The 14,751-nt window shown below is 37.8% G+C and overlaps 1 protein-coding gene across 1 annotated transcript in view; it reads right to left on the bottom strand.

Annotated features, from left to right (window-relative positions):
* The window catches only part of LOC122549768 (aryl hydrocarbon receptor-like), a 187,566-nt gene that overhangs the window by 80,161 nt on the left and 92,654 nt on the right, over positions 1–14,751 (bottom strand). The window contains exon 3 of the mRNA XM_043689763.1: positions 13,327–13,418. Coding sequence (XP_043545698.1) covers positions 13,327–13,418 — 92 coding nt within the window. The remainder of the gene's footprint in view (positions 1–13,326; positions 13,419–14,751) is intronic.

Here is a 14,751-nt window from a genome sequence, read left to right as displayed (position 1 = left end):
TTAACATTGTTTTCGAGCGGGGGTGGGGGGAGGGGGGGTGGAGTGAGGAATGTGTGGTTTAAAATACATTAGTGGGATTGGCCACCGGTATATAGAAATAGTCTACAGGAATAAGATGGATAAAATTTTAATACAGTCAGGTCTCATATAACAGGATAGTTGCATTCTTGTGCTATTCTGTGTTATAAGAAAATCACGCAAGAGCAGCACCATTTAAACGAATGGGGCGGAATCACATTCTAGCCAATACAGGTAAGGGAAGTTCATGTTCTACAAATAACGGTTCAAATTCTTCAATCACATTAAAACCAATTCCTGTTGAAAAAACACACATTATAGCAGAACTGACTACTACACACACACTAGATAACAGAATAACTTGCTGTTATCTAAGATGGAACTAAGAGGAAATAGGAAGTTTAGGTGGGTTCAGAATACAAGCAAAAAAGCAACATCTAAATTAATGCTACTATGCACGTATGAGAATGTCTGGAGTATCATTAATAAAACCCGTCAGTTAAAGGCACAGTTTGTTTTGTGAAAATAGGATGCCATGGTTCAAAGAGAATCCCGACTTGAAGAACGGCAGGATAAGGCATTAAGTATTCCTGGAGTCAAAATGTCAACGAAAAATTGGAAAAGAAGGGAAGGGGTAAAACTAGCAGTATCTTTTATGGAAAACATTGCAATGTCTGACAGAGATGAAGTCTCACAGGGGTCAAAGACAGAATCTATTTGGCTAGAGCTGAGGAACAAAAAAATCCAATTAGATTGTTTGATGCAATCAGAAGCCGCCAGTCAGTGGAGGAGATAGAAACGAACAAATTTTCAATGAAATTATGGAATAAGTATAAAAGCTGACTTTAGTTTTCTCAGTAAGATAAGAATAGTAATGGGGTAAAGGGCAAAGAGAGGCAAGAGTTCCTAGAATGTGTGTTCAGGAATATTTTCTACAACAGCATCCTCCTAGTCAAACAAGAAAGGAGGTATTTTAAAACTGGTTTCTGGGAATGAAGTGGACTGAATGGATTAACTGTCAGTGGCTGGATACTTAAGATGTATATTAATATTTAAATTCATCATAAAAAGGACAAAGAAAACCCCACAGTAAGTATAACAAAAGGGCGGGAGAGGGGGGGGGGGGGAAAGGGAAGCCAATTTCATCAGGTGAGAATTAGGCTAAGATCAACTGAAATCAAAATCTGGCAATCAAAACAGGATTTGAATAATGGACTGCTTTGAGAGAGGAGATAGCTCAATCACAGACATGATAAAAGTCTGCAGACAGGGCAAACAAATCTAAACTCCCCCGGATGATGAAACAGGTAGAAATTAAGGTGCAGAATGAAATATGTGCTTATGACAGATGTCAGTGGACAATACAACCGGGATCAATGTGGAAAGCTCAAAAATGAAGTGAACAAGCACATAACAGAAGCAAAGAGACAGTATGAATTCAGGTTACCAGCTAATAAAAAAAAGGAAATCCAAGAAATTCCTATAGGCATACAAAAACGGCAAAAATGGTGTACAAGGAACAATGGGACTGATTAGAAACAAAAGAAATTTACATATGGAAGCAGGGTGAACAACTGAGGCACAAAATAAATACTTCATAAACTCATCTTTATCAAAGAATAAGACCGTGTTGAAAGGGCAGGCAATCAAACCACTTGTAGGCTTTATAATTGATATGGAGGCGGCAATGGATAGATGTTGCACTTGATAAAACACCAGACTAAATGGGATGCTTCCAAGGAAGCAAAAAGAGTGGAAATTGCAGAAGCACTGGCCATAAGTTGTCTAGTTTTTTTTTAGATTCTGTGATGTTGCCAGAGGTTTGAAGAACTGCAACTGATAGACAAGTTTGTTCAAAGCAGAGTGCACAGATAAAGGTACAAAAACAACAGATAGTTCAACCTTGCGGTGGGAACGTTTCTAGAAACAATAATATGGGACAAAGTTAATAGTCATATGGGCAAATGCTAATAATTAAGAAAGACAGTGGATTTATAAAAAGCAAACTATGTTCAATTGGTCTGTTGGAGTTTTTGTTTGATTTGGTGGAAAACAGTTAATGATTTGGACTTTCACACTGCAAGTCAGCAAATCTTTACAAGTACTTGCTCATGTCTTCAAAGTTCAAGTTGTCACCATTTAATTCCCATCTTACTCCACTCCTTCTGTTGCAAGGTTTTCTCTCTTTCATGAATAACAGGATTACTTCGTACTTCAGTTACTTTGTTCCTATTACTACATTCAGATCGAAGGCAATAGTTTTGTACCACTACTCTCCTCCCCACCCCCAACTCTTAACCCCTGAACAGTATGACATGAAGTCAATAACTCATGGAAACAAAAATAATTGCTATAAATAGGTGGTAGAAGAGTACAAAATTCTTAAATAATTTTAATGCAGGAAAAAAAATCAGTTTATCTGTGCCTTTTAAAGGCAAAAGGAAAATCTTACACCCATTTGCTTCTGAGTTAAATGTTCACTACCATTCCATTTTTTACTGAGAACTCATGCAATTTTTGTTTCTCCTCTACATGACACACCTTCCGCCTGTCATTCTTCAAATTTAAGCCTAGATGATCATGCAGTGGAAAGGTTAATGCCTTTAAAAGATCAACTGCTGCAGTGCTAGTGCGTTGTACAGGCATTTCTTGCAATCACACAGTCCTCTAACAGATGACAAGTGTCAGACAAGATCCAGACTCCCTCCTATTTCCAGACTAATAACCCTCTAAACAGTAGAATTTCTGCACATCTTTCTATGCTCCCACAAGGATTAAATTCCTAAAATGATTTTTCTGGCTTGTTTGCTTCTAATTATGAGCTTTTAACTCACAATGTGAACAATAAAACGGCTTTGTACCTTGCTTCAGGACCCTGCTGCAAATGTGCAATTTGGACTATATGTTGAGATGCACTAATCTGATAAAGTATACAAATGCACTTGTAAATAAAATATATCAATAATTTCACCAATACAATATAAGGATTATTGATATGCTTTTAGAGATAATCTTGTGCCTATACAAAGCTACTTAAATCATAAGGTTTTTTTGAAACCTTAATTTCAACAAAGAAGCTAACTGTTCTGTTATCACCACAAGAATGTAAATACATATGTATGCTTTATTTACAATTTAACCATTTGAATCCTTTATTGCGGCTTACCATTTACATTAAAGAAATGGTAATCCTTGGTAAGGCCTCTGAAAATCTTGTGCTAAAGCTACACTGTAAAACTGTCAGCGCAAACATTAACAATGAAGTAAATTAAGAATCTAGCAAAAACAGCTTGTTACCTCAGTAGCCCTAAAAAAGGATGATAGCAAATGGAAGCAATTGTACGCAGTGTGATGAACTCAGCTAATTACAAAATATTTCTATTTAGCTTTGTCTCCAAAAACTCAAAATATTGTAGTGTCAATAAAGGCTAAAAATGTACAGAGACTCAAGCTGCAGCCCAGCAACTGAGAGACAGAATGCATCTCTGGGCTCTGAATTACATGTAATAACATTATGTCTTCCACAGTTTAGGTTACTTTCAGCAGAAACTTTGAAAACTACTGGGTTAACCATTTCTCAACAGCGAGGATGAGATCACACTGACTGATAAGTGAAGGTTTTGTTTGAAAGAACTGAACCTGGCTGAAACACCAAAGCCCGTAATACAGGATACCACCAAGGTTGAAAAGGCCCACACGCAAGCTAGGTAAATCGAGAAGGAGTAATGAAATGATGCCAAGTTAACATTTTACAGCTGGTAAGAGGGAGGAAAGACTGCTGGAAAATCTAGAGTGGGAGACAAAATGTGTGACACCTTGATTTGAACTTAAGGAACGGGGGTGTAAGAATATGTATTATACTGTAACTAACAGAAACATCGAAAGATTGATGGTACAAAAAGCAAATGGCACACCCATACTACTCTCTGAGTGCACAGAATACTCAACTACTCTCCTGAATTCACCATTAATGGAAACAGAGTGGATAGAAAGGATCTAGCTTCACCGCTCACTATTCTTCTAAACCTCAATTGTATCTCTCTTAGCCTCTTTTAGTTGACGTTCTTCTCATCATGACCTTCTGTAACCTCTCAAGTGTGAGCATATGTTTCCTGTAATGTGGTGACCAGAACTGTACGGAAGTATTTTAGCTAGAATCAAACCAGTGCATCAAATATGTGAAAACTTGTCAGAAGATTTGTTATAATCCAAGTAGTCTACACCAAATGCAGTACTTCATCAGTTTTCCTTGCCATTTCCTCAAAAAATTAAGGTTTAGCAAATATAACTGCCCTTTAACGAATCCAAGCCAGCTGCCCTTGATTATTCCTTGCTTCTCAAAACATCAATTTATAATGACTGTCAAACCCTTTCCTATTAATTTGCCCACCACGGGGCTAGTTAGTCAAACTATCATTTCCTCCCTTTTTAAACAAATGATATATTATTAGTCATACTCCAACCTCCCACCCCCCGCACAAAGTTGTTGCTTGAGAGGATTAGAAATTGCTGGCCTCTTCTCATTTCATTTGGACTGAATTTAACCCTTTCTTAAAAGATGCTAAATACTTTATTATTTCCCCCTTTAGCATTACTAGGTTGACCTCTTACTCTTCATACTTCTTGTAAAACATCTTTAGATTTTCCTGAACAATATTTTTCATGCCCTTTCATTTATTTGCTTTTCTAATTTTGTCTCTCTTTCCACTAATGCACTGAGAATCTTTGAGGCTTTCTGCAGTATTCTGGCATCTGACATAAACTTTCAATTTTTTGACTGATTTTAAAAAGTTATACAGTAATTTTGCTCTGTGTATAAAAACAGGAGAACGAGTACTTTCCAGAAATGGGAAGAAGAGTGAAACCTTCCACTAAACTTACTAGTTTGCATTAATTGGAAAATAGGCACAAAAGGAAAAAAAAAGCAATAAGAATATCCAAACAATCAAATGGCTGAATGGAGACAGAGAAGCATTCTCAATTACAACAATACTTGCAAAAGAAATCTCAATGTTACACATGGGACTATTAAAAATGCAATACAAGGCATAAGGTATAGGTTGCAATGTTGAAAATACAGTGCTGTGTAGTCTCATAACAGACTGACCTTGTTGTGACAGATGTGGTTTACAGAAAATTTCCAAATCTGATTTTTGTTTTTCCTCACAACCGTACACTGCAGCTTTTAAAAAAAAAGCTTCAACAGATTAAACTCTTCTTCAGTAAAATCTGAAGAAATTTGACATTGAAGACTCCATAATATAACATCTTCAGTTTTGAGCTTCATTAATTCTCCTTACTTTAGGAATAAACATCATTGCAGGTTAGAAATACAGTACAAACTCAGAAACACATGATAATCAAAATGTATCATCTCCAAACATATTGTGGAAGCATTTCACTAAACATTAGTTGCTGATGTGCTACTTGAAAACTATGCCCAGATTCTACAGGAACTTGTTGCTGCCCACCAGATTGTTTATTTCTCTACTGCTGTAATGTGCCCATGCCATGTTGCTGCAAGTGAACAATAAAAATGGCAATTATATAATTAAAGCATTGTGCTCATTGCTTCCACCTTAATGAATGCACCATTATGATTGAATAATCGGTGTTGATTTCACATTCTTTTCAAATTCATACTTTTACTTTAGGCAGTAAATGCGCACACATGGGTGTATGTTCCAATTTTTGTTATCTGTATGAGCTAAGTGAGCAAGTGTGATACAATAGGACTACTCAATTTCAAAAGAGTGTTTTATCCCTATTTCATCCCTAGTCTCTAACTGGATTGGATTAAAACCTGGACAGATGACCTTGGAAGAACTGAGAGTATTGCTTACAGTAGTTGTGGCAGAAGGCCTATCTCAGGGATCTGGCGCCATACCCAAAACTAAAGCATAATGCATGAAATATCCCTCCAGCCCTGACCCCCACATAACTCCCTGTTCCCCATCCATTCCAACTCAAGCCACCAGCAACTCTTCAAGGCCCTTGTTCCCAGTTATACCAAGTTATGCCAAATACCCACTCCCAATGGTTCTTCAAACTCCTTGTGTCCAAGTTCCCCGGCCAGCCATTCCAAACTATGGCCCCTCATTCCACCAAGCATTCCATCATACAGAACAACTTTTAAAAAACCCAAAGAACTGTGGATGCTAGAACTCACAAACAAAAACAGAAATTGCTGGAAAAGCTCAATGGGTCTTGCAGCATCTGAGGACAGAAAGCAGAGTTTATGTTTCAGGTCCAGTGACCCTTCTCCCATCACACTTCTGACTTGTGTTTCATAGATGATGGACATATTTTGGAGAAATTGGTGGCCAATTCTATGGCTGGTCCAATTCAGTTTCCAGTCAATGACAAACCCCAGGATGTTGGTACTGGGGAGATTCAGCTATGGTAATGCCATTGAATGTCAAGGGGTGATGATTAGATTCACTCTTGTTAGAGACAATCTTTCCTGGCACCTGTTTGGTGAAAATGTTACATGCCACTGTCAGCCCAAGCTTCAAGTTGTCCAGGCCTTGCTGTGTATGAACAAAAGCTGCTACAGGATCTGAGAAGTAGTGAATCATGCTGCACAATATACAACCATCAGAAAACATTATCACTTCTGATTGGATGATGGAAGGAAGGCCATTGATGAAGCAGTTCAAGATAGTTGGGCCAAGGACACTAACCTGAGAAACTCTTGCAGAGATATCCCAGACCTCAGATAGCCCATGCAGATAGTAGAAAAATTAGAGGGGTGCTGGTCCTGGGAATCAGCTAAATGACCAATAACTACAAGCATCTTCCTTGTGCTAGACATGACTCCAATCAATAAAGAGCATTGCCCTCGTTCCCATGGATTGCAGTTTTACTAGGATGCTGTCTTGATGTCCAGAGCAGTCAACTCTTGACTGAGTTCAACTCTTTTGTCCATACTTGGACTAAGGCTGTAATGAAGTCAAGATATGATGGTACACAGTGAATTATAGATGCCAAGTTTTGATTTGGTAAATCTGTTCGAAATATGTCCCATTTAGCCCTGGGACAGTGCTGTACAACATGATGGAGTACATCCTCAATGTAAAGATAGAATTTTGCCTCTTCAAGAATTGTGCAATGAACACACTTCCCTTCTATGGGAAAGGGACACCGGGTGGAGTGAGCAGGGGATCAATTTAGGTAAAGTACACAACCTTCACATGGTATAGGTCTTCCCACCCCCACCCCACCACCTTTACCAACTCCCACTGTTTCCACCATGCTCTCTTAACATCAGAGACATCAATCTAAGAGCAACAAAATAGGTCACTTTTGGGGTTAAAAAAAGTCTGCAAAGTATTGTCTTACAGGTAAGAATGTTGCAAACGTGACAATTCAAAGATTACTAAAAGAAAATCAGACAACTTAATTCATGCATAAGTAACTTTTAACTGCTTGACTCAGAGCACCAACATTGTCTACTTTTGAGCTTTATGTTGAATTTAGTGTGAAAACTCATTCCAGAAATGGATTTTGTCTCTCAAGACAGTAGTTATCCATTTCTAAAGTCATGCAGATCACATAATTAGCTGAAGTTGATATATCACAACTCCGTTCATCTAAGAATAAGAAGGATCACAATTAGCTATAATTTCTGTGCACTAGAGAAATACACTAGATAAAAATAAGCGATGAAGTGATGAAATGCTTGGATGCATTTCAATGACACTGGTCTTCCATGAGCCAAAATTCTGAAATGTTTTGTGATTTTAAAATGCTACTAATGTGGATATAGGATTCATAGGAATCGGTTTAGCTCATTTGGCTGGATTGTTGGTTTACAGAGCAGTGTGGTGCCAACAGCGTGGGTTCAATTCCCATCACTGGCTTGAGGTTACCATGAAGGGCTCTCTTTCTCAACCTCTTCCCTCTGAGGTCTGGTGGCTCTCAGGTTAAATTACAACCATCACTTCTCTCTCTAATGAGAGCGCAGTCCCCATGGTCTGGTAAGACTATGGCGACACACAGAATCCAGGAAAATCTGGCATCATTTAATGAAAATGTCAAAAGGCTATGGATATCCTTTTTAAGTGCACTATCCATACACCTGTATATATTTTTAATTGTAGATAATTGGTATTTAATTACTGATGCAAGTGGTAAAGGAGAGTGAAATGAGTCACATATCTTTTGAAGTGCTAAGAATAAAGGCAGGTTTGAAGATACACAATGCTTGGATTTTCAGAAGGTATTTGATAAGGTGCCATACCAAAGGTGCACAAAATGAAAGATTATGCTGTTGGGAGTAACATATTAGCAGAGACTGCTTGCAGAAAAGAGAATTTGCATAAATATATCTTTGTCTAATTTGCAGGATGTGATAAATAGAGTTCCACAAGGGTCTGTGCTGGGGCCTCAACATTGTACGATTTCTATTAAGAATGAAGGGAGCAAAGGCACGATAGCTAAACTCACATACAACACTGAGATAAGTAGCATAGTACGCTGTGAACACAACCTGGGAAGTTGCATACAGCTATAGATAGGTTGAGGGACTGGGCAAAAATCTGGCAGATGGAGTATAATGTGGAAAAAAAATGTGAAGTCATTCACTTTTCAGGAAGAACAAAAAAAAAGAGTATTACTTAAACAGAAAATAACTAAAGAATTTTGAGGTGCAGAGGGATCTCGGTGCTCTTGTGCAGGAGTCACAAAAATTTAGTATGCACATACAGTATATATATATACACGTCAATAAATATTATCTTTTTTACGATGTGAAATGAATATAAAAGTAAGGTTATCTTTCAGCTAACAAGCACTGCTGAGACATTAAGTATTTTATACAGTTTTGGTCTCTTTATTTGATGCAAGATGTAAATGCATTGGAGGTGGATCAGGGGAAATTTACCAGATTATCTCACTGAATGAGTGGGTTGTCTTATATTTCCACTGGAGTTTAGAAGTACAGTGAATTGATGAAGTGTGCAAGATCATTAATGGTTGTGACAGGGATTTCTCCTCTTGTGGGCCAATCCAGAACTCAAACACTATGTAAAAATTAGGGGTCGCCCTTACAGCTCAGAGATGAGGATTTGTGTGTTGTGGCTTTGGAACTTAGAAAGTGGTGAAAGCCCATTGCTGAATACCTTTAAGACAGCGATGGACAGATTCTTATTGGAAATCAGGATCATCAAAGATAGGAATGTAGAATTTGAAACACAAACTAATCAGTCACGATCATATTAAATGTAGGAGCAGAGTTGAGAGCCTGAATGGCCTACTTCTGCTCCTACTTTACATGGTTGTATATTGTTTAGACATAAATGTGGAAATATTGTTTAAAATGTAAATAAATCTACTCTGTGGAGAGCTACGAAGGCCAAATACGTGATCAGCCCCACGTTTCAATCTGTTCTGACGAAGGGTCACTGGAGCCGAAATGTTGATATTGCTTATTCTCCACAGATGCTGCCAGACCTGCTGAGTTTCTCCAGCAATTGCTGGTTTTGTTTAAAACCTGTAATTGTTCATGAACAATCAAGATTTAAGCAATACGATTGTGGGGAGTTGTTGAACAAAGTAACAGTTAAAAATACATATCCTGAACTCCATTTTTATTGCTTTTGTTGCCAATTTAAATGATCTCAGCCATGACCCAATGAGTATGTTATCTGTCTGCCTATTATTTCTTGCAAATGGTTTACAGGTTGAAGAACTGAGCTTGTTTCATTTATTCATTTTTATAAGTTGTGTTTTGCAGCACAGTATACTGAATGCCAGATTGTATTATCTGAAACTGCAGATATTTCATTTCCAAACAGCACTTTTAATATCTTTCTTCTAGATCCATCCATGTATAATTTTCTAAAATCAATAATAAAAAGCAACAAAAAAATTAATGAATGGACAAAATAATCAGAAACCATTTCAGTGCCAGAATTCTCTAAGAGGCAAATGTACAAAGTATTCTCTAACCGCTATGATTCTTATTTTAATTTATGCTCCACAAGTTGCATATTGGGCACTTCTGTACAATGATTGATAACACCGGACTCAACACATGCCCATCACATTTTCTCTCTATAGCTTTTGCAAGTGCTTTTTAATTTGTGCTTACTCCCATCATTTGCTGCAGGGAACCAAACAGTGCAACTGTGTTACTCAGACAAATAAATCAAAACATACCAACTTTTGAAAATATTGACAACAATCCTGCTGATCTCCCCGAAAACCAGAACAGTTAATGAACATTGCTCCAAGATGGAACAGCGGAACATAAAAGGCTTTTCATATCAAAGAGCGGTCATTGTCAATGGCCAGCACCAGTTACACCCAGCCTTCTTGAGGGTGAATTGAAACTTATGTTCCTTACCCAGTGAGAACTAGCCAGGGTGATTTAAAATATCAGCCTTACAAAACTAAGTGTGAGGAGGTTTCACATTTCCTGGCAAGAGGCCTAATCCATATCTGATTGTCATACCATTGTTCAAGGTAATTCAAATAAAATGTTTTGGAACTAATTAGTGGTCATTTCTTCTCACGTAAATTTAAAAATAAAATGTTCCTTTTAATTGCTTGGTGTATAACCTTTTAAACTTCTTTCATTAAGCAGTACAACTTTTCCCGTAAAGAATATTCAGATAGGTTGGTTAGAATAGTCATACAGAGAATCTCTATAATGGGAAAGGCGACCATTTTGCTCAACAAGTCCAAAAAGTATCCCAACCAGGCCCATTCCCCTACCCTATTACTCTACATTTCCTCTGACTAATGCACCAACACATTCCTGAATAGTATGGGCAACTTAGAAAGGCCAATTCACCTAATCTGCACATCTTTGGATTGTGGGAGGAAACTGGAGCACCCAGATGAAACCCACAAACACAGGGGAAGAATGTGCAAACTCCACACAGACAGTCGCCCGAAGCTGGGATCAAACCCGGGTCCCTGCATTGTGAAGCGGCAGTGCTAATCACTGAGCCACCATGTCACATGTCACATTGTTCTGTGTATCAAGGTAAAAACAATGAGAGTTTTGATTTTGAAGTATTAAAGAAACTAGTAGTTTCAACTATTGCAAAAACAGAAAATCTTAGAAATTAGCAGATCAGATACTATCTACAGAGAAAGAAACAGCCAGCATTTCACATTAATGATCTTTCTTCTGACAAAATCATAAGTTGCTTCATGTTAATGAAGAAATTATAGCTCAGCAAATCCAAAGTCTGGATTCCTTTTGGATCACTGAAATTCAGTCATTGGAAGTTAACATTTAATAAGTTGCAAGTACAAATATTAAAATAATTTGAATTATTTAATGCAGAATTTCATAAGTAAGCCACATTAGGTATTTATGTTTTCAAACACTGGAGATATAGTTTTTGTCCCAGAATAGCAAATGCATCTTCAAGGTATGCCACTGTTCCTTTATTGGCTTTCCCTTAGCCCAGGAACTGAACTGTGGTGAACTTTGTCTTAATTTTACTTTTTTATCATTATCTTTGATATCTATCATTGATGTAGGCACTGTGGTGCGGCAACTTATAAAATTTTTCACTTTTTTAATGTAAAAGTACACATCGATAAATTTCTATTCTATCATTTTCAAGCTTTGTTGATATGTTAGATGCACGCGACAGCAGTGTATACCTGAAATAAAAGCGTAGCTGCGACCATATGACAGTTCAGCTAACCTGCAGTAACCAACATTGAATTTTGGTTAACAAAGGTCATTTTTCTGTGGGATTCCCTATTGTCAGTCAAATGTTGACCAGCTTCAACATAACCAGAATTACGTGTCATCAGATTTTGACACATCCTAATTCTGTTGCAAAGTGGCTCAGGGTATGCCTTTTGGTAATCTTAGACTGATAGTCTGCACAAGGTTTATTCATTTAGCAATTTCACTGTTCTTGCATCAGGAAAGAAGTGATTTATATTTAAACTCTATACATTTATTGAATGTACAAGAATATTTGAGAGTTTTGCGCTAATAGATGCACCAAACCAGAAAGGCTACAGCTATTCTTCATTAGCCATTTAATTTGCTTCATAGTGGAGATAGATGAAAAATAGCAATAATGGTTCTATTAGTTTCTGTTATTAGATATCAAATATTTTAATGACCATACTGTATCTTTTAGTTCCTGTGGATAGTAAAGTAATGCATAAATACAGTAAAGCAATACTGTATGAAATGAGATTGTAATTAAACACAATACAGAAAATCAGTTCAATTTTTACCATCTGGAGAAGTAGGATGATAAGCATTTTTGGAGAACAAAACAGGAGAATACATAATAAATTTGAGGATATGGTGAGGGGTACAGAACGTGGCAGTCCTTAGAGTGCAAGTCCACATGCCCCTGAAGGTGGTGGATCATCTGGACAAGTGGTAAAGAATTCATATGCGATGCTTGCATACACTGGACAAGCTATGAAACTCTAAATCAGGGATGTAATGCAGGGACTATATAAGACACTAGTTTGGCCAGAGCTGGAATTTTGGGCACAGTTCTGTTCACCAAATTATGGGAAGGACACAACTGCTCTAGACAGAACAGAAGAGATTTAGAGGATGCTGCCACAACCTGAAGATAGCAGAATCAGAAGTCTAACAACACCAGGTTATAGTTCAACAGGTTTATTTGAAATCACAAGCTTTCGGAGAGCTGTTCCTTCATCAGTTGAAGCAGCAACATTCCGAAAGCTTGTGATTCCGAAAGCTTGTGATTTCAAGTAAACTCGTCGGATTGTAATCTGGCAAGGAGTGACTTCTGTATTTGTCCACCCTAGTCCCCAACACCAGCATCTCCACATTATGAAAACAGCAGCTATGAGGAAAGACTCAGATAGTCTAAGGTCACTTTCCTTAGATCAGAGGAGTTGGAGAGGTGACTTAATTGAGATGTACAAAATGAGGGCTTGGATAGAATAGACAGAGAATACTTGTTTTCCAGTAAGGTAAATGTTAACTACCAAAGAATACAGACTTAAGGTGACTGGCAGAAAGATTAGAGGGGACTTGAGGAATAATGTTTATTTAGCCACTGGGTGTCTGGAGCTCGCTGCTCGATCTGGTGTTTGAAATAAAACCCTCAACTCACTTTAAAAGGAACCTGGAATTGCAACTGATCTTCTAACGTGCACGGCTACAGAACAGCTATTGGTAAGTGGGATTGGAATGGGCAGCTAGTTTATTCAGTTGGCACAGACACCACAGGCCGAATGCTCTCTTCTTGTGTATTACTTTTTCCCATGGCTCCTATACATCAAGGACTTCTCCAAATATGATTTTCCTTCTTCTCCTTTTTTCATCAAGATTGGTCTTACTTTCAGCAGAAGTTCTCCCTCTTGCAGATATTCGCCATGTTCCGGTGGTATACAGTTTCCGTGGATGCTGTTCCCATTTGATTTCAAAGTAACTGGAAAAGCAAAGTGAGAACGATATTTATTTATAAAACTCAAACGTTGCCAGGTAAGCATAAGTATGTTTGGAATGGTACACAGTTCGAGAGAGGCATATTTACTTTATTCTTTCAATAAAGGCAATTATAGTTATTGTTCGTAATTAGGTACATTTGATTCATTGTACAGTTGAACCCTAAGATTAACACTCCACAATACTCAAATATGCCTCCTCTTATATGCAAGCATTCTCAGGCATCCCAATCATCATTCCGATAAAAGGTCATAATAGACTTCCCAATTTTTGACAGGATGAGAAATCTTCAACCAAACACCTTTCTGTTATTGACATGCCCATGGAGGCTGAAGATATTATAAACTTACTGATAGAAAGGAAGGGTAAGATGAAGATTTCAGTTTATTTCTCTCCCCTGTCTGCAACATCATTATTAAATAATCTCATTATTCCTGCTTGTAGCTGTACTAATCTGAAGAACATTGCATATACTCAACATGGTTAAGAATTGGCTGAGGGTTATGAACCCAAAAACCAACTGACTGTTTCTTCCTTTTATACTGCAGGTACCAAATTTCTTACTTGTAATAAGTTCACAGCATACTTTAGCTTATGAATGCTTTACCCAGACCTTTGGGAAGCCTTCTGAAGCCATTGGAAAAGAAAACTGAAGAATAAATAACAGGCAATCGAGTTGTTAGCACTCTTGCTGAATTTCATCCGACACTAGCTTTGCTCAATCATCGTTACTGGGATTTCAACAGTACTTACAGCAAAAGTAGAGAAAAATCAATAAGTAAATTGTGAATGAAATGCTTTCATTTTATACTCTGATCACCATTACAAATCTCAGATTTGGCTAACATTGTGGTGACGATGTAAATCAGGCTCATTGATCAGACAGATAACATATAATTGGACAAACTTATGCAACTTACTGTAAGCTTCCATAGTTAACTTCCTGATGCAAATAATGGCAGAATTGCAACTCAAGTCTACCTGTCTTTAAATGTTCCCACACTTGCCCATCACAATGCCTTCCTGACCGCTCCATCCTTATATGTTTCAGCACTTTATGCATTCTTGGTTGCTTTACCCACTCTAAAGCTTACGAGTCTGTGTTGAGGGATGTGGGCTGAAAATGTGTAGCTAGAAAAGCGCAGCAGGTCAGGCAGCATCCAAGGAGCAGGAGAATCGACGTTTCGGGCATGAGCCCTTCTTCAGGAATGAGGAAAATGTGCCAAGCAGGCTAAGATAAAAGGTAGGGAGGAGGGACTTGGGGGAGGGGCATTGGAAATGTGATAGGTGGAAGGAGGTTAAGGTGAGGGTGATAG

Source organism: Chiloscyllium plagiosum, chromosome 5 (genome assembly GCF_004010195.1).
Source record: "Chiloscyllium plagiosum isolate BGI_BamShark_2017 chromosome 5, ASM401019v2, whole genome shotgun sequence".
Taxonomy (NCBI): domain Eukaryota; kingdom Metazoa; phylum Chordata; class Chondrichthyes; order Orectolobiformes; family Hemiscylliidae; genus Chiloscyllium; species Chiloscyllium plagiosum.
This window is presented reverse-complemented; position numbering and strand designations above follow the sequence as displayed.